Source organism: Triturus cristatus, chromosome 1_2 (genome assembly GCF_964204655.1).
Source record: "Triturus cristatus chromosome 1_2, aTriCri1.1, whole genome shotgun sequence".
NCBI lineage: Eukaryota > Metazoa > Chordata > Amphibia > Caudata > Salamandridae > Triturus > Triturus cristatus.
The window spans coordinates 880663687-880684734 of record NC_140580.1 but is presented as its reverse complement, the minus strand read 5'-3'; the positions used below and the strand labels follow the sequence as shown (position 1 = coordinate 880684734).

The following is a 21048-nucleotide window of genomic DNA, read 5'->3' as shown; positions in this document are numbered from 1 at the left end:
TCACTTTCGAGATCGAGACTTGTTATTACGGAAAGCTTGCTCTGATGGTCCATTTGCTGTGGAGAAAAGTAAAGTCTCCCTTTTTCCTGATTACACACAGGAGGTGCAACGCCGTCGCTCTTCGAACTTGGAAGTTAAGAAGACACTGCGCGAGGAAGGCATCCAGTATTCCTTGCTGTTCCCTGCCAGGCTTAAGATCACGGTGGACGGGAAAACGTTCTTCTGTGAGGACCCACAACATGCCTGGGACTGGATTGAGTCCTACAGATCAGAAGGTGCCCCCAAGTCCAATGCTGAGCGACCGGCGACTAGATCACCCGTTCGAAGAAGAGACCGCGACACTGGAGGATTCGGAGGGCGTCCAAATGGCCGAGTCCGTGCCAGACGGAATTGGAGAGAGCCGATGCATTGGCAGCTGTGGCACGAGGAACAACCTTTACAACGCAACTTTTACAACGCACTACACTTACAACGCATTTTTTACAACGCAACATCCACTACAACGCATTCCATTACATAGCATGACACTACAACGCATTTTTAAAAACTACCTTTACAACGCATTCCATTACATCGCATACTACCTTTACAACGCATACCATTACAACGCATAATATTACACTACACTATCCAACACTTACCCTACTGTTGCACCCCCTGGAGTTAGATTAGTAATTTTTACCCCTATACTATCCAACACTTACCCTACTGTTGCACCCCCTGGAGTTAGAATAGTAATTTTTACCCCTATACTATCCAACACTTACCCTACTGTTGCACCCCTGGAGTTAGATTAGTAATTTTTACCCCTATACTATCCAACACTTACCCTACTGTTGCACCTCCTGGAGTTAGAATAGTAATTTTTACCCCTATACTATCCAACACTTACCCTACTGTTGCACCCCCTGGAGTTAGAATAGTAATTTTTACCCCTATACTATCCAACACTTACCCTACTGTTGCACCCCCTGGAGTTAGAATAGCAATTTTTACCCCTATACTATCCAACACTTACCCTACTGTTGCACCCCCTGGAGTTAGAATAGTAATTTTTACCCCTATACTATCCAACACTTACCCTACTGTTGCACCCCCTGGAGTTAGAATAGTAAATTTTACCCCTATACTATCCAACACTTACCCTACTGTTGCACCCCCTGGAGTTAGAATAGTAATTTTTACCCCTATACTATCCAATACTTACCTTAAATGCAATTTAATATTATGCGTTGTAATGGTATGCGTTGTAAAGGTAGTATGCGATGTAATGGAATGCGTTGTAAAGGTAGTTTTGAAAAATACGTTGTAGTGTCATGCTATGTAATGGAATGCGTTGTAGTGGATGTTGCGTTGTAAAAAATGCGTTGTAAGTGCATGCGTTGTAAAAGTGTGCATTGTAACGACATACATCCCTGTGGCACATCTGCTGCGGGATGGGGGTTCCTCCTCGGAGAAGGACTCAGAGGCCAAGTACGGAGAAGAAGACATTGACTCTGACTCGTCGCAGGCCACGACAGGTGGTCTGCCTTAGATGACCCCACAGACGGTGGATGACATTGTGGACTAAAGTAACTCTGGGAGGGACCTTGGTCCCACTGTTCCTCTCCTTCTTCCTCTCCTTTATACTCTTACTTAGTATGCTCCATTTTCCTGGGTGCTCTAGGCTGCGTTGTCTGTGATATTGCTCTTTGGGTCTCTTGGTGTGGGGGGCTTTTGGTGTCAGCACCAGGGGGAGGGCTGGGGCGGCCCTTCATGGCTACACTGGTAGGAGACTAGATCTCTGGTACACTCGCTTTCCTATTGTGCGTGCTGCACCCCCTCTGTAGGTCTTAGGGTTGTTTGCCTTGGACCTTGCCGGTTTGGTGTAGGATACCAGCCTTTGACACTGTTAATCACAACACCCTCCTTAACACTCTTCAACAGAGACTGGGCGTGGAAGGCACAGTGCTTAAATGGTTTGCCTCATTCCTCTCGGACAGATCCCAAAGGATCAAGATTGCGAACAGTCTCTCGTCTCCACTGGTGATTGGTCAAGGCGTCCGTCAAGGTTCCATCCTTGCACCCACTCTGTTTAATCTCTATCTGGAACCATTAGGGAACCTCCTAAGCAAATCTGGAATCCTCTACCATCTCTATGCAGATGACACCCAAATCTACCTCAAGGTGTCTTCCTCTCAAGATCTCTCACTACTCAACTCTACTCTCAACTCTATTCACAACTGGATGTTAGTTCACCAACTCATTCTCAATCCCTCCAAAACTGAATTCCTCCTCCTTTCTACCTCTCTCTCCCTGCCGCCTGTTCAATCCTGGATGGATCCGCTGAATTTACTCAACAGTAAACCCATCATTGTCGACTGCGCTAAATCCCTAGGTGTCATACTTGACAAAAGACTCAACCTAATCTCACACATCAACTCCATTGCCAAGAACGCACGTTATGAGCTGCGCCTTCCTTGGGGGATTCGTCGGTTCTTCCCGGAGAAAGACCTAAAAACCTTGGTCCAATCGCTAGTTCTCTCTAGACTGGATAATTGTAATTCTCTTCTGAATGGCCTCCCCAAATCTCACCTCTCCCCCTTAAATCCATCCTCCATTCAGCAGCTTGCTTCATTTCAGGATCCAAACGAAGTGACCACATCACTCCTATCCTGTCTTCTCTCCGATGGCTTCCCATTGAGGCTAGAGCTATTTACAAAACGGCTTGCATCTCCCACAAAGCCTTGCACTCTTCCTCCCCTCACTATTTGGCGAATAAACTGAAATTGTCCGGAGGCTTGAGACCTTCTCGGAATGCAGAAAAGTTCCTGCATGAGCCCCCCTCCTTCAAAAGGGAAAAATTGATGGCTCAATTGTTCTCAGGTAATACGTTGAGAATCTGGAACTCGCTTCCTCCTTTGCTCCGTGCCACCACCTCCATCCGGATCTTCAAAGCTGATCTCATATCTCTTTTATTCCAAAGACACTTTCAGAACTAATTCCTTCATTCTCAGACCCCGCCAGGAAGTTCGTTAGTCATTGTAAATTTGTTATATATATTTATTTTTTGTACATTCCTTGCTTGCTGTGTTTGATATTGTGTTCCTCTTGCCTGCTGTGTTTGATTCTGTGTCCTGCTATTTTTGTACATTCTATTTTGTAACATTTCTCTCATGTAACATAACTGGTTCTATTGTACAGCGCTCTGACACCTTCGGGTAAAGTCCGCGCTTTATAAAAATGCATAAATAAATACCACCAGGTCCGTGGTTTTTGCCATGGTGTATAGGTTTGGGCAGCTGGCCGTTGTCAGACCGATCTTGGGATGGGGAGTTTCATTGTTGGGGTTGTTGTTATATGCCAGGTGAACTGTGGTAGCTCCGAGTTGGGTGGTGGGACGGGGGGGGGGGGGTTGGGGGACCCACAAGGTGACTTCTCATGGCAGGACCTGACGGTCACCGTGGAGAGTATAAACTTATGACGTGGAATATCAGGGGGATGGGATCGCCCTCTAAGCGATATAATATATTGAATTATATTAAACGAAGAGGAGTGCATGTGGTTCTGCTGCAAGAAACGCACCTTACTGTGGCAGGAGTTGCTCGCTTGAGGCGCAGGTGGTGGGCTCAGCTATATGCAACTGAGTATTCGGCCTTCTCTCGGGGGGCCATGGAGTGGGTCAGACCAGGGGTGCCTTTCCAGCTTACTCGGAAGGTGATTGACAGGGAGGGGAGCTATGTGATCATTAAGGGTGTTTTGGAAGGCAAAGAGGTCACCATAGGTAGCATTTATGCCCTGAATAGGGACCAGTTGTCCTTTTTTAATCGGCTCTCTGGTGTCTTGGCGAGATTCCCCCATGAGAATTTAATCTTGGGGGGCGACTTCAATTGTGTGTGTGATGTGTAGTGGGATAGGTCTATCCCTCCACTACGAGGTGCCACAGCTACTTCCATATCTAGAGGACTTCGCGACTGGGCTTCTGGTTGGGATATTCATGATATCTGGCGCCACCAACATGCCGCAGGATGGGAATATTCTTATTATTCCCCTCTCTATGACCTATACACGCGCATTGACATGTTTTTTTGTTACCCCACCTTGTCCCCTTTGCTGTCTGGAGCAGAATATCTTGGTAGGGCCCTCTCTGACCACAGCCCCCTACTCCTGGCTTTTACCCCGCTCCCTGAGAGCTGAGAGTTAAGAGCCTGTATAGCGCCACTTGGGATAGGTTACGTATCAGGCCACTCAGCACGTGGAGGGAGGTAGAGCTGGGAAGCTTTTGGCTTGGTTGAATAAATCTGATAGTAGAGGCACGCCGATCCTGAGTGTTAGGGACCTTCATGGCCACACGCTCTCCTTCCTGAGGGCGATCAATGATGCATTTAAAGAGTATTATGAAATGCTCTATGATGTCCCGAGGCCCCCCCAGGAGGAAGCCATGCATATCTATCTGGCCAAACCAACCTGTGGCGCAACTGGATACGGTTTCGAGTGACCCGCTTGGCCTCCCAATTTGTGCGGGTGAGATTCGAGCAGTGGTCCGGGATATGGCCCGAGGTAAAACACCTGGGCCTGACGGCTTCCCGGCCGAATTCTATAGCACCTATATCGACATGCTGGCCCCACAGCTTGAACGCGTTTATGCCTCTGCATTTCAGGCTAAGCAGCTACCACCCTCGCTGCGTGAGGCGTTAGTCATCCCCTTACCCAAGACAAAGACTGAACACGCTCCTTTGACTGAGTTTCGTCCTCTTTCCATGTTGAACGTGGATTTTAAAATATTGAGCAAGGTACTGGCCCTGAAGACTCCTCCCTCTTATGCGTCGTCTGGTCCATGTTGATCAAAACGGTTTTATCCCTTCCTGTTCAATGTCCAATAACCTCAGGCGTTGTATCATATCATGGATGCGGTGGTGGTGGCAATTGATTTTGAGAAAGCATTTGACACTCTCCGCTGGGACTTTCTATGGGTGGTCATGGGCGGTATGCAGCTGGGAGTGGACTGGCTGCAGTGGGTCCGTCTCCTCTATGGGGAGCCCTCTGCTAGAATGTGCATAGGGGCGACTATTTCGGCTTCCTATCCTATTTACAGGGGGACCAGGCAGGAGTGCCCTCTGTCGCCATTGTTATTTGCCCTGGCTTCGGAGGGAGGCGGCGGTTTTGGGGATATCTCTGGGCAGAGCCCACCACATTATCGCGCTGTCTGCGGATGATGTCTTGATTTATCTTCGTGATGGCAATCTGGGGGTCCGCCCTATTTTAACCATCTTGGAGGAATTCGCCAATTACTCAGGCCTGCGCGTCAATGGGAAGAAAACCTTTGTGTTCCCACTGCACCCCTCCGTGGACAGACCATTGTCCTTGCCGACTACTATCGAATGGGCACCACTATCGTTTAAATATTTGGGGATACAGGTCTACCATGCACAGGCTGGCTTATTCGAAGGGACTCTTGGTGGCGCTATATTATTTTGTCAATCTCCCAGTGCTGATTCCGCGATCCTGGTTCAAACTTTTGGACGGTCTCCTGAAAGATCTAGTATGGGATGGCGGTCGCAATAGAGTTTCTTTGCAGACGCTGCGGCTTCCGCTTGTGGATGGTGGTCTGGGGGACCCGGACTTTGAAGCCTATTATCTCGCGGGGCAGCTGCAGTGGCTAGCCAGATGGCTGGATGGCAGGGATCTGGCCACACTGCCGCTTCCAGCAGGTGCTGTGCAGACTGAGCTCTTTCCCAGGCTTCTTTGTAGGCGCCGGAAACTTTCCCCAATGGGCCTGTTGCTTTCCGTGGCGGTGCGATGCTGGGATAGGTGTACGACGCGTTCCAGAACTAAATTGTTATACACTCCTAGTCTCCTGCTGGCGTGTCTCCCTCAATCTGGGATGGGCCCCCCGCTACTGCGGCGCCAACTGGCGGGTTGGGAGGAAGCCTGTGTGTCGACAGTCGGAGATTGTTACAGAGATGGGGAACTGCGCCCTCTGGGGGATTTTTTAGAGTATCACGAACTTCCGGCTGGGCAATTCTTAAACTATCACAAGATAAGAGGGGCAATGCGAGCGCTTTGGGGGACGGAACGGTGGAACCCGAGAACCACCCGGCCCTCCATGCGGTGGTGACGTTAGGTTCAGCGGGGCACTTGGTGCGCTGGCTCTACCTTGCACTATTGGAGTTGAATCCGAGTCCTCTATCGGGCCTCAAGGAGCATTGGGAGGGGACCCTCCAGAGGAGTCTATCAGACAAGGAGTGGCAGAAAATCCTGAAGGACCACAAGAAAGTCTTGAGGAATACGGCTTTTAAAGTCCTCCAATTTAACATACTCCATCGAACATATCTTACCCTGCACAGGCTATATGTGGTCTATAATAGGGTGGATATGTCCTGCGCCAGGTGCCTCTTGGAAGATGCGAACTTCGACCACATGATTTTGTCCTGCCCGCAGCTATCTGCTTACTGGGTTATTTATTGGATGTGGTTAATAAGGTGCTGTCCCGTACTCTGGTGTGTGCTCCTGAGGTTTGCCTGTTAGGCATTTTCCCGAGGCCTAAAGCCAGTAAGTTGGGACATAGGTTTGTTGATCTGGCCTTTCTGTTAGCTAAACGACGGATTACGCTTGGCTGGAAGTCTGCACATCCCCCCCTGATGACCTTGTGAGAGGCTGATGTTACACGTTGGGCTAGGGCTGAGGAGCGGGCCCTGATTGCGGAAGACAGGATCACCAAACGGCGCCGTCCGTATGCGGAACCGTGGGGGGATATCCTTAGGGCCTGGAAGGCACGTCATATGCCGGACCATCCTGCGGGCCCCTCCTCGCCGGAGTCCACGGTCTAGGGTGTTCTGGGAGCTGGGTACTGGGAGATCCAACCTCTCCCCCCTTCCCACTTAGCGAAGGGCACTGTGCCCTCCCTTCACTCCCCCTTTTCCTTTCCCCCCCTCCCATCTTCCCTTCCCCCCCCCTCCCCCCTCCTCCTGTCTCTACCTGGAGATTCGACATCTATTTTCTCTCCAATTTAGGAGCACATAGTCCCCTGGCAGTTGTTGGGTGTTTTTCTTTTTCTTTTTTTGTTTGTATGTGTGAGTTCCATATGATAGTTTGATAGGCACGAGTTGCTTTTTCGAATTGTTCTTTATTACTTGCTTTGGCCTTCATTCTAGGGGCATGATGACTTTGAGTGTGTAATTTTTATTTTTTCCGTTCCCTTCTTTTCTCTTTTCCCTTTTATATATATAGACAGTTTTGTGGAGAATAGCCCATAGGAGATCATCATGTGGTCTCCGCGGTGAATGTTTATCAATTTTCCCCTAACTGTCCCAACTTATTTGCTTTCCCCACTCCCAGGTACTACAACATTGTACTGCTTTCGGGGCTGCGCATTGTCGGATAGACTGGGGGTCATTCTATAATCAAGAACATGCTTTGATGTTTATTGTGTACTGGAATTTGTTTTTCCTTTTGTCTGTGCATAAAAAGTCAATAAAACAGATTAAAAAAAACAAAAATTCTACTATTACACGGCCCAACTGCAGTGGCTGGCCCGATGGTTGGTCCTTGGAGGGGCTGGGGGCGAAGATGGCTGACCTGGAACACAGTTCCTGATGTACAGGTTGATAGCCAGTGTGGTGAGTAGTTTGCACAGGACTCTGGAACCGGAGCCACCCACCCATGCTCTACTCCAGACCGTCTTGACGTTTTGAGAAGGCCGACATTTGGTCTCATGGCTATATAAGGCGGCATTGACCATGAGAACTGATGATTTATCGACCTTGAGAACGAGGTGGGAGAACATCATAGGTAGGCCCTTTCGAGGTAAGGAATGGCCCGCGTTCTTAAACGCACTGACACGTGCAACACTAGCTTGAAGTACACACACTTCATCTATTTACACTGCTTGTACCTCACCACTCATTATCTCAACATTGGGCTACAGACGGAGGATCTGAGTTGTCCTAGATGTGCTCAAGCTGATGTGGACTTTCTTCACATGGTGTTGGATTGTCCAATCAATTTTGCCTCTATGTTATAAGGATCTGGAGCGCGCACTGAACCGTGGGCACCTCTGTCCGGCCGAAATTTGCCTGCCTGGCCTGTATAAAAGACGCTCCGAGCGTAAGGTAGGCAACAGAATTTTGGACCTGGATCTGGAGGTGGGGCGCAGGGACAGAGCTTGTCACTGAAAATCTCCTCTTGGACCACCTCTTGGCAGGTAGAGGGCTGAGATCAGAAGCTGGGCAACAGCTGAAGGGCAGGCGCTAAGGAACGAGAACTACAAGGGGTGAATAGACACTCACTAGCTGATCTGTAGGGGAAGGTGGTAGAACATTTCCTAGAGTTCGTATAGTATTGGCTATCCCCCATAGATCTAAGACCCTTCTGACTGATGGAAGATTGGTGCAATTTGGCACGACTGATGTCCTGTTATCTTATTCAGTAGGGTTGAGCTGGGGCCCCTGAAGTGTATGTGGGGTGATCTAGAGGCCTGGGTTCTAACGGCCTCACCTGACCGGGACACCTCCCTGTATTGACCTGCCCAACCCTGGCGCATGGATGCCGTGACTCTTGCAGAGCTTATGGTTGGAAGATATAAGGAACAATGGGAAAAGTTGAGTTTAATGTTTGATTGTTTTGATGCTATATGGGATTGGGATTCACAACTACTGGGTGGACACGGACAGTCTGGTGGCTAGAGACTGCCGACAGAAAATGTATTGCTGATGTGTTATTTTTCATACAAGCCGCGAATGTAATGTGACTGATATATTTTGCAGAACATATTGAATATGTGTCCTATCAATAATTTACTGTGTGAACAACCTGTATGGGAAATTAATAAAGATATATTTCAAAAGGAAACAAAGTACATACATACATTAGAATATTTTTGCAAACTTTTTCAACTACCATGATATTTAAGTGCAATTTGAACAACAATAGTGTTGAATAGGACAACAAACCTAAGACATTGTCCCGCACAATATTTTAGTTGTCAGAGTATTTTAACCACAATATTTTATTAAAACGATATTTAAGATTCAATATTCAGGTAGCATACCGAATGATGTGCCTAATATAAGATGAAAGTAGAACTGTACCTTCTCAGACGAAGAGGAAATTAGAATTTCAACACAAAATGTAAACTCACCCCTGCAAGAAGACTTCTGCCAACTGAAGATAATATTCGTAGGCTAGATCACAAAGCAAGAAACAGACACATCAGTTGTGGTTGTGAGAATAAAATCTAGGCAAGTGTTTACTAGGATGGCTGGACACAGTCAGCCAATGTCAACAAGATACTGACTCAGTCCCCATCCCTAGCAGCATTTATGGGTCTCTGCCTTGTCTGGGGATGTCTCAGTTTCCTTGTTGATCACTCTCAATCTGGCACTGTTAGTGACACAATTGATGATTGTGCATCCACACTCCTTCTTTAAATGTTGAACTTTCCTTTGGCAGATGGCTACTCTGCGGAGGATATTATCTACTGCTGGTCAGAGAACCAGCCACAGAGCCACGGACTGGAGAAACTTCAACTGGCTCAGTTCACAATCACCAATTACAGTTTCACCAGAGAGATGATGAACTTCAAAGCAGGTATGGTAGAAATCTCTATGTTCCTGTTTTTTGAATTACCCTATGAAGGTCATACTTTTTTCTTTCCCCCCCAAGATCTTTTTATTGATTACTCCAGTATCAATCCACATAAGGCATGGGTTACCATGTATATTCCACTTTTTAAATTTAGTTAAATCATTGTGTCTCATCCAAGACCTACTCCCTAACTCTTGCGTCCCTCCATTCCTAGAACATCCCACCCAAAAGTTTACCCATTCACAATGGAATGTATTTAACTTCTGACAATGTAGGGCCTCATCTACAAGAAAATGACGCAGCACTGCACCGCAAGCCATTTAGCTGCCCTGTGCTGCATCATTTTCAAAGCACGGGAATGCGTCGTATTAACAACAATATGACGTATCCCTATACTTTCTCCTGCGCTGGCACACAATTGGCTTCCATGCACCAGCGCACGCAGCCTTGCATCATTTTGCATGGGTGCCTGAACTGCGGGGGAATTATTGTTTTGTGCAGGGTGGGACACCTTCCTGCACAAAAACAATAACATTTTCCTCTTTCTATGTGTGCTGCATTCTGCAGCACGCATAGAAAGAGGAAAAAACGAGGAAATAAAAGTATTTCTCCTTTTTGCACTATTCCTACCCCTCCGCTGCGGAGGCATAGGATTCTGACGCAGTCCCAGTTTTACAAAATGTTGTAAATCTAGGAATGCGTGAATTTCCATGGATATTGCGTGGGAACATCCACAGCAACACCGCAGAGTAATGCGTAAAAGTTGCTCATATTTACAAGGCCATGAAAAGTCATGCAGGGCGCCTTTACGTGGCCTTGTAAATATGGGCAAGCCCATTGCGCCGCCGTTGCATAAAAAAAGTGACGCACCGGCGGCGCAATGGGCTTGTAAATAAGTCCCAAGGTCCAAATCATACGCTATCCTCTGTACATCAGAGTACCCCCGCCTCATCCGTCCCTTCATGGTAATAACCTAGGCCCTTCTATTATAACCCTGAGTTCCTAACAAATCTCTCCTTCTCCAGCAGGCCAATTCCCCCGCCTCAGCCTGCATTTCCACCTGAGGAGGAACAGATGGGTGTATATCATACAGTCCTATGTGCCTTCGATCCTGTTGGTCGCCATGTCTTGGGTGTCTTTCTGGATCACCCAATCAGCTGTGCCTGCCAGAGTGTCACTTGGTAAAATAATTATATTTGATAAACCAACGGGGAAGGGGCAGTGATGGGAAGATCCAGTAATCACAAGCTGTACTTACCTAGATGGGTAAAAGCATATTTTTGGTTAAAGCATAATGGGGGTCTAGATTCTAGAAATTTATTCTGCAACCAATTAACAATTCTTTCTTTTTCAATTAATGGCAAAAAATGTATTTATAAATGTCAATGTCTTCTTTGATACTAGTAATGGTATGTATAGCCCTCTCTCTTTGTCTCCGTCTCTCGTTCCCACTTTCTTTCTCTCTTTTCCCTGCTCCTTCTTTATCTTTCTGCACCTCTCACTTTCATTTCTCTCAAACTGTCAGGCTGTGGTAGGATGCCCAGTTGTACCAAGTCCACGGGAGCGAAGATAACGCCTCCCTCTTCCCTCAGCGCTATGACACCTCCAGCTAGTGTAGACTGAAGATAGTCAAAGCCCACAGGGAGTGGAGAGACTGGAAAGGATCACCAAGACTACTCCGGGGAAGCTTCAAGGAACCCTATCTATGCCTCTACTCACACTCTTCACCCAATTCTGTACTGAATGGAGGAGTCTGTGGGGGTCTGACTTATCAGCAGGAATTCAACGACAGGATAAGACGTCCATCCTTTTCTATCAAAGTGCAAGAGAGTTCCAGCAGTGGTTGAAGAACAAAAAGAAAAGGGGATAACCAGCGATAAAACACTCGCTGTAAATGAGTAAAGGTTGTTTGAAAAGAACTAGCTTCTCCACGGGGTTTAATGTCTCTGCTATCGCTATGAATCCAAATCCTAAAGTCAATTACGCGCTCGTCAGCGCTACCTTGCAATGAAAGGATTCAATAAAAAAATGAAGTAACCATGTTCATAAAGCGATATTCTGGGAATCCAAAAATAAAGAAGTAGTGTACTCCCAAAGGGAAGACCTAACTGGATGTGGAGACTCTGTTCAGCGGGATCCTTGGCTCTGAGGCTTTCGCCGATAAAGTTGCCGTGAAGAAAAAAAGAAACGCTGCGGGAGTGTGTGAGTCACTCTCTGCTACGGAGCCGATTTCTTTCCTTGCAGGTGAAGCAATAATGTGAAGGCGGGAGTAGAGGTTCTCAGGCTGCTTAGCGAAGGCAAGTTCCAGTCTCCAAGGGTGGTTTTTAGGTCTCGCGAGCCAAAGGCTCGAAGAGACATTTTGAATATGGGCTTCAAAAAGTGCTACCAGGCCAGCCTAGAGCTACAGTGCATGTGCGCGGGCGCGCGCTTGCACTGCTTACTTTCACTTTCTCGGCCGCTTTGATCGCGATCACGATCACTTTCACTTTCGCGGCTTTGCTGCGCAGACCCAGCCTCCTCTGCCGGCACACCCACTGTTTTCAGTGATTCACCTTCAACGCCACTTGTTGCTTCTTACTTTCCTACCCTTTCTCCTCTACCTTCCTCTCCTTTTAATCTGCCTTCACCGTATATCCTTTGCTCTCCTCCCTTCCTTCTTTACAACCTTCCTTACTTTTTTCATCCTTCCTTCATCCGCTTTCTCGTCTATGCCTTCCATTCTTAAAATGTACGCGGAGTCTGCGCAGTGTCTGCGGGGCTCATGCGCTTCGTCCTCTCCAGCATCAGAGCGGTCTGCTTCAGACGGAGAACGGCTCTCACCCTCTTTGTCCACCTCCATTATTGTGCGTGGTTTTTGACATCCGCGTCACCACCCATTTGGCGATTCCTTCATATTTATCCTTGGATATCCCTTGTTTCCCTTTGTGTGTTTTTTTTTTTGGTCAGTCCCCCCAGGGCACAAGCAGGCATCCACTTCTGTCTTTTTTGCTCCGATCAGCTGTCCTGACAGAAGTGGATGCCTGCTTGTGCCCCGGGGGAACTGACACCAGCCACTTGTTGCTTCTTACTTTCCTACCCTTTCTCCTCTACCTTCCTCTCCTTTTAATCTGCCTTCACCGTATATCCTTTGCTCTCCTCCCTTCCTTCTTTACAACCTTCCTTACTTTTTTCATCCTTCCTTCATCCGCTTTCTCGTCTATGCCTTCCATTCTTAAAATGTACGCGGAGTCTGCGCAGTGTCTGCGGGGCTCATGCGCTTCGTCCTCTCCAGCATCAGAGCGGTCTGCTTCAGACGGAGAACGGCTCTCACCCTCTTTGTCCACCTCCATTATTGTGCGTGGTTTTTGACATCCGCGTCACCACCCATTTGGCGATTCCTTCATATTTATCCTTGGATATCCCTTGTTTCCCTTTGTGTGTTTTTTTTTTTGGTCAGTCCCCCCAGGGCACAAGCAGGCATCCACTTCTGTCTTTTTTGCTCCGATCAGCTGTCCTGACAGAAGTGGATGCCTGCTTGTGCCCCGGGGGAACTGACACCAAAAACCGTATTTGGTCAACTTTTTGATGAGGAACGGGGAAGGGGCCTTTCATTGCTGTTATGATGTATGTTACTTTATATTCTCTGAGAAGATTCGACATTTATTTCAGGGAATGCAGAGATTTTTTCGAGGAGAAGTGAGCAATAACAGCGCTCCTTGTCAGTCTGTAACTGGGCGTTCATTATGAAAGAATTTAGATTATCCAGTCGCGATTCTATCTTCTTCACGTTCTTTGCCAGGGACTGTAATATTACAATCTGAGAGTCAATTTAGTCAGCATGCACCATTGCCACCTAGCCCATGGTTGTTAGTGTGGTGTCAATGACCGACCACCAGTTCTGTATCTGTAAGTTCATGACTGGTGTGTCAAAGGTGGACTTTTCGTTGTTAACCACTGAGCCAGGGTTATCCACCCTATCTTTCTGTACCAAAGGGGCTTTGTTGCACCTGAGAGATTCTGAGTCCAAGCGGGATCTAGGCTCCTTCTGAGACCCTCAAGTGGGTGAGTGATGAGATTGTTAATTTTTCCGTTTCGTTGTTTTTAATTTATAACGTTCATGACCACTATTACTTGACTGGAGGCCTAGTGGGTCCGTTACCGATAACAATTCTTCATCTCTTATGTACGGTTCCTCAGGTCTAATGAAACTAAAGTCTGTGCCATTGTGTTTTGATTAGGATTGCACGCACACACACACAACCACACACACACAACCACACACACACACAACCACACACACACACCCCACACACACACACACACACAACCACAACACACAACCACACACACAGAGAACCACACACAAAACCACAAACACACACAAAACCACAAACACAACCACATACAACCACAACCACACACACAACCACACACACACAATCACACACATACAACCACACACACACCCCACCACACAACCACACACACACAATAACACAAAAACATAACCACACACACAATAACACAAACACAACCACACACAACCACAACACACAACCAACCACACACACAACCACACACACACACAACCACACACACACACACAACCACACACACACACAACCACACAACCACACACAACCACACAACCACACACACACACACACCACTCACACACACAACCACAACCACCCACAACCACAACCACTCACACACACAACCACCCACAACCACCCACAACCACACACAAACCCCACAACCACACACAACCACACACAAACCCCACAACCACACACACAAACCCCACAACCACACACCCACAAACACACACACAAAACCATACACACACACAAACCCCACCACACAACCACACACACAAAACCATACACACACACAAACCCCACCACACAACCACACACACAATAACACAAACACATAACCACACACACAATAACACAAACACACACACAACCACAACACACACAACCACAACCCACCCCCCCCACACCCACACACACAACCACAAGCACACACACACACAATAACACAAACACACAACCACACACAACTACACACACAACCACAACAGCACACAACCACACACACACACAGAACCACACACAAAACCACAAACACAACCACTTACAAACACACACAACCACACACACACACACACCACCACACACAAACCCCACAGCCACACACACAAAACCACACACACAATAACACACACATAATCACACAAACACACACCCAACCACAACACACACCCAACCACAACACACAACCAACCACAACCACACTCAACCACACACACACAACCACACAAAACCACACACACACACACACCACCACACACACACACATACAACCACAAACACACAACCACACACAACCACACACAACCACAAACACACACAACCACAATAACACAAACACACAACCACACACACACAATAACACAAACACACAACCACACACACAACCACAAACACAAAACCACAAACACAACCACAACCACACATAACCACACACGACCACAACCACACACACCCAACCACACCCACACACAACCACACACACAAACACAACCACACACAATAACACAAACACACAACCACAATAACACAGAACCACACACACAACCACACACAAGCACACACAATAACAGAAACACACATCCACACACACAACCACAACTACACACGCAACCACAACACACACACTACTACACACACAATCACAACACCCACACACAGCCACACACACAACCACAAACCGTTTTCTGGCTGTCAGCATAAATACGCTGTCACCAAACACGATGAACACCTTGGGAAAGTTTGTGAAGTCACCCCCAACTTTGAAACCCCTTGTTGTAGCGGAGTGTGTGCTGTACACATGGCAATACCTTGACACAGCGGACTGTTGCAAGGAATGCTTTGAGCCTCGGAGGCTGACAGACCTCAGTCTGTGCATTAGTTCACCCCGTCTTGGCACTGCATAAAAACAGGATGCCCACTGTCCAACATGAAGTGAGACATTGTGATCGGGGCTGGAGATGCTGTTTAGCAATCTGCTTAGAACATTGTGTTTCATTTAGGGCATTAAACATAAAGGAGCACTGGCAATGCTGATAAAATGGATTTCATTTTGAGTAGTGACTAAAACTTTTTTAAAAGCCTGCTGTACTGAAACAAGCATTTGCAATGCAATAGGTCTCGCATTTGCAAAAGTTTCAGCTATTGACATTGTTCATGACAATGCCTTTTTAATCTATTTTATAAAACAAACACATAAATAAATGGCATTATCATTTACAATGCCAATAGCTAGTGTTGCATTATTATTAACAATGCCAACTGCTCACACTTTTATAATGCGAGAAATTTTGCATTGCAAATGCTTGTTTTTTGGGAGGATGAGACGAGAGCCGTACTTCGGTGCTTCCAATGGTAACGGGAAACGCAGTGTAAGCAAAGTCCTCCGGCAATCGGAAAACAGTGACTAAACTCTCCAGGGACTCGCACAAGGGGGCGGGATCCTCAACGGAAGGGAAGGTCAAGCACCTGATACAAGGACCTGTGTGATTATATACCAGAACGTTTTCTCTGATTGGTTTCACAACTTCCTGGGCAGGCAAACCATGCGATATCCATCGCACTGCATGCTGGGACATGTAGTCTTTTGCTTAATTTCAACGCTAGGAAGCGTGCAAGAAGCCCGACTGGTAACACAAACATTCTCACTCTTTTTCTCTACCCCTCTTTCTATTATTTCTATTGCATATCACCCTCTTTCTCTCGCTGTTTTCTATCTCTCGCATATCTGTATATATATATATATATATATATATATATATATATATATTACATTTAGTGTATTTGCAGATGTGTGTGCAGAGTGTGATATACTATGTATTAACATTGTTGAGTGTGGGGCGAGGCAATAACTTATGAGAGGCGAAGCGATGGGGTGTGCGTAAGGAAGGACACGTAGAAAAATTAAGGCCTACTTACTTCAAACTGCTTGTGGCACAGTGCACATGGCTTGAACCCACAGAGTCGTGGCATAGTCTCCCTGTGCTGAGAAACAGCTAGAAACCTAAAAGATGTAGGCGGGCTAGAATGGGTCCTACCAATCCAAGGGTCATGAATAGCTCAAGTAAAGGAACTGGAGGCTCCTTTGATTGGATTTACGAGTGTAAAGTTACTGTTAGGGACTTTCCAGCTGTCTGTGCAGATCTCAATCAACCGAGGTGGGGTGCTACCTTTAGGAAAGTATAGAGACTTTAATAAAATGTATTGTTTAAAAATAAATAAATGAATAAAGAAAATTAATGTAAAATAAAAGGGCAAAATAATTCTATACAGTCAATACTAATCTTCGACTACTTAAATAAATATGTACAGCATACTATCCCCAAAAATTAACTTTAAATTATAATAAAATTATTTATTTAAATATATTTCATAATTTTTTCAATATTATTTTTGAACAATCCAATCTCCCTTGTCACTCCCACATTAACTACAAAAGCCTATACTTATGTGTGTGGGGCTCTCCTTCATCGGTGAAGAGATTTCCATATAGAAAAGAGTTGTGGAGATGTCCATCTGGAAGCTCTTTAGATTAATGAACTAGGATGTTCCTAATGTGGCTATTAGTATTAGGGGAGGGTAGATGAGGGAAACTATCAAGAGATTCTTAACTCATATAATGGGTCACACGATTAACTAAACAAGTAGTGCTTCAAAACAAGTCCTAGAGGGGACTCACAGTACAATGCACAGTTTTCGTCTCCGAAAAACACTGCATGAACGCACTTGGGTGTGAAGCAGCTTTACTCATGCTTAATACTCACAGATGTATTAGCCCTTGATATCAGGTGTAATACTAATTGGTAAGCCTTCAATGAAATGTGCAGCAGTGGCCCTGTTCCCTAGTAGCCAACTTGCCAACTGCTTGGCAGGTATAATGTTAAGCGTTAATTATTACAACAACACCACAGAATAATATTATACTGTGGACAGGTCACATTCAACAACAGAATTCATGATGATTTAAGAATCACTGATCGGTTGCTGCTGTGTTTTGGACTGGTCATTGTCATGCAGTTGATGCTTTTGGATGAGTGAAAAACTGGCATTTCTAATGTTATTGAGAGTGAAAAATGGTGGGTTAACGTTAATACACTTCAGTGTGTGGTTCCCGGAGATCACCAATGCACCAAAAAGCTGCACTTTCACGAGCGTCGATCGCATCAAGAGGTTTACTTTTTATTTTAAATACCTTTTCAATTTACTGGTAATCATCAGCTGGCCCTCTGGTAACTGACATCACCTGGTGGTTGCAAGATCCAATGGGAAAAACTTCCTGTTAACCAGGGTCCCAACAACTCGTCCGGTTAGGCACTGTCTCACGCCCACTTTAGGGTTTTGTTTAAAGTGTGGCGGTAACTTAAATTCTTCAGTTCCAGAAATAAACTTTACATATGGAGTAAAACCTACTGGTTCAATTTCCTCCATCATATGGATAACATTTGAAGGAAATTCTACCAGTGGATTTTACTCAGTGTATAGATTTTTCTCCTGATATTGGAGAATTTACAGTTAGTACTATACTCTTTCAATGGAGAAACATAAAGAATTACATGAATGCCTGTACAGGTACTGCAAGTCATTGCTGTCCCATGACCAGCATTGACTTGGTGTGCTCACTGTGTTGTTGTCAGTTATTGAACAAATAAAAGTTCAATTTTGAAACCAAGGGCATGATTATGACGTGGGAATGCTAATATCAAATAAAATCCTGTAATGGATTTTTATCCTCCAAAAACGATAGAATAGTGGATGGAATTCCACAAGTGGATTCTTCTCCAATTTTATCAATCTCCAGTGGAGTAGCTGGAGGAGGGGGGGGAGTGGCATTTCATGTGAGGTGAGCAATTTCAGCAAGCGCAAGGTCTGTCTACTCCTCCCCCTGCTTTTACGTGCACCGGGCGTCTCACTGGATGGCAAGCTCAGGGAACGACGCAGGCGCAAAAAGCTCTAGCTGCGCCACTGTTTTCCCTCTAGAAATTGGAGATTTTCAATTACCAAGCAATCCCTAAATATGGAATGCACATCAGGTTGTTCCAGGGCCAGAGTACAGATAGGCTACATGTGGGCTTTGTACTAAAGCTTAGCTGTTGAGATTTTACGAGCTACATAAATTCAGGAGACAGCAAAATCCTGAGCCAGAGATCCTCTTACACTGGTCCTGGGTGACCTGGGCAACCTTCATCCTCAGAGTGGGTTGATACTCTAGCTTTCATTGGTATCTATACATTGACATGCATTTATGTTTAATGCCATGCTGGAATGGTCTGCTCTACATATCAAGAATGTATGCCGTGCAATGACTGTATGCAGCCAGTCGCTGTTGCCTTTACTCCTATGTATCTCCATGGAAGTATGCGCACTTGCCAGGACCCAAATCCTCTCCATGCTACTCTTCACACCGTACCATGTATTGGTTTGTTCCTCAGCATATCGTACTAGCTAAGCAATGCTCTAACTAGACCAATGGAAACCCATGAAGGATTGGGATGATCTGACTGAAGGGGCTTCTCTAGAAGGAGACGTTTTCTAACTCCTGGATAGAGTGTATGGTTTATTGTAACTAAAACCGAAGTATTTAGATATTTTTGGTATTTCTTCTAAAAGCTATTCTTTGTGTTGAGTGCTTCCATATGCCACATTGGCATTTAGCCTATGCGCTTGTAAACCAGGTAAAAAGCTGGAATATGATTTTTTTTCAAATATTTTTATTGCTCAAATTCTCCCACAATATAAATTGCACAAGTTCAGTGTGTTTTAGTAGAGCTAAAAAAGAACAGACCTATAGCCCCCAAAAAAAACCCTTGGAATGACAGTTGCATTAAAAAAAATTAGAAGTCACTTTTAAAGAAGCAAGCATAGCATCTACGTAGGGTAGAGAAGATGTGGTCTTTGATCACAAAATTACATGCGGAAGCTTCTGCTCATTAGTTTATGCTCAATTTATATGGACACTACTCTGAGCTAGGCGAGACGGGAAACAGCAAACTCCTATATCCAACTGAGTTAATTGTTGGCATTACCTACCTATGTGTAGCTTCACTTATTCAGCTTCTCGTTCCAAATAGTCCTCCCCAGTGCTTAATTTGAGCCAGTGGTTTCCGGTGCTCGTCACTGGCATTTAATTGTCATCTCCAGCACTTATGACAGTCTGCCACATGGTGGTGCTGTCTGACTAATTTAGAAATGAGCACAACAACTGTTGCATAATATTCAATATACATTAAAATGGCTACTGCCTGCTGCCCAAGTCATCCTTATAGATTTGGGGGCCTGGAATAATCTGAATTGTCAGAGTTGTGGGAGTATGATGCTTTGTAGTTGTGTTGGTACTGTCATTGGCATCGCTGGAAGGGGCAATGGGTAGTGCAGGTTGCAGTGAGGTTTTGATGAAGGCCCTGGCACTTAAGTGTTTTTTTACAAATTGAGCACTGGACTCCTCCCGCAATTATATGAACCCCCATTACTGTTGCTGTAACACTTGCTACAAAGCGCTTTGCTGCATTAATTTGCGTCTGGGAATAGCATAATCTAATTGTCCTCATAAGACCCTTCTTCCTTGCCAGAGAAGGCTCTTGTCATTTATCTCTGTGAGACTCATCCTGAGACATGATCACTGTCCTAAGCTTTCCTGCTGTATAACCCTATTTCCAGGATACCATTCTAATCACTTTTTTAAATAAAAGGATAGGTCCACCATTTATTTTGGAGATCACTCAGGTATTCAGAAGGTTCTCCATCTTAGCTCTCAAATCTTTATTTCTTCCCACTGTTGGTATACCCCAGAGTGTGGTTTTGGCTGCCTGCCTGCCTGACATTCCCTAGAGCATCTCCTTTGCCCTCAAGCTTGATGAAGTGTTCTCCAGCGCATCGATTAATTTCATCTTGATGTTGATGACTGGACAAAACCTGAGAAACAGGTTTTCTTCTGTTCCCAAAGTCATGCTTTTGCAGGTCATTTTAGGCTGCAGTGCTTCACTCTTGGAGGCTATTGCACCTTCAGATTTCTTACAGAAAGGTCAAGAGAAGCCTTCAGGTTTTTTTCAGCTGTTACATTCCTCCACACCCCCTCTCTAGAGCTATCACAGTCTACTGAGTCCAAGGGGGATCCACCTCATGGTTGAAAGAGATCTCACTTCACTGACTGTGTTTTGCTTTTTTAAACAAGGACAGAATCTCCTCGGCCATTGCTTCTGTCAGCGGGTTTCCAAAACTCATCATGAGGCACTGCTGCTTCTTGTCTGAAAGAGAAGAGAGCCCCAGCAGCCTCTTCAATGCCAGTGGTCTCTGTCAGTCCTGTAGCACAAGCTGGAAGCCACTGCTGACCGTCCCTCAACCCGGCCAGGTGGCTCCTCCACTCCAGTAAGAAGATGAGCAGCTCACCTAATGTACTTGAGGGTTCCTATTA

The 21048-nt window shown here is 45.8% G+C and overlaps 1 protein-coding gene across 1 annotated transcript in view; it reads left to right on the top strand.

The window, feature by feature from the left end:
• GABRD (gamma-aminobutyric acid type A receptor subunit delta) overlaps positions 1-21048 on the top strand; it is a 228984-nt gene that overhangs the window by 196473 nt on the left and 11463 nt on the right. Inside the window, exons 6-7 of the mRNA XM_085609342.1 lie at positions 9430-9567; positions 10590-10745. Of these exons, the coding sequence (XP_085465468.1) occupies positions 9430-9567; positions 10590-10745 (294 nt within the window). The remainder of the gene's footprint in view (positions 1-9429; positions 9568-10589; positions 10746-21048) is intronic.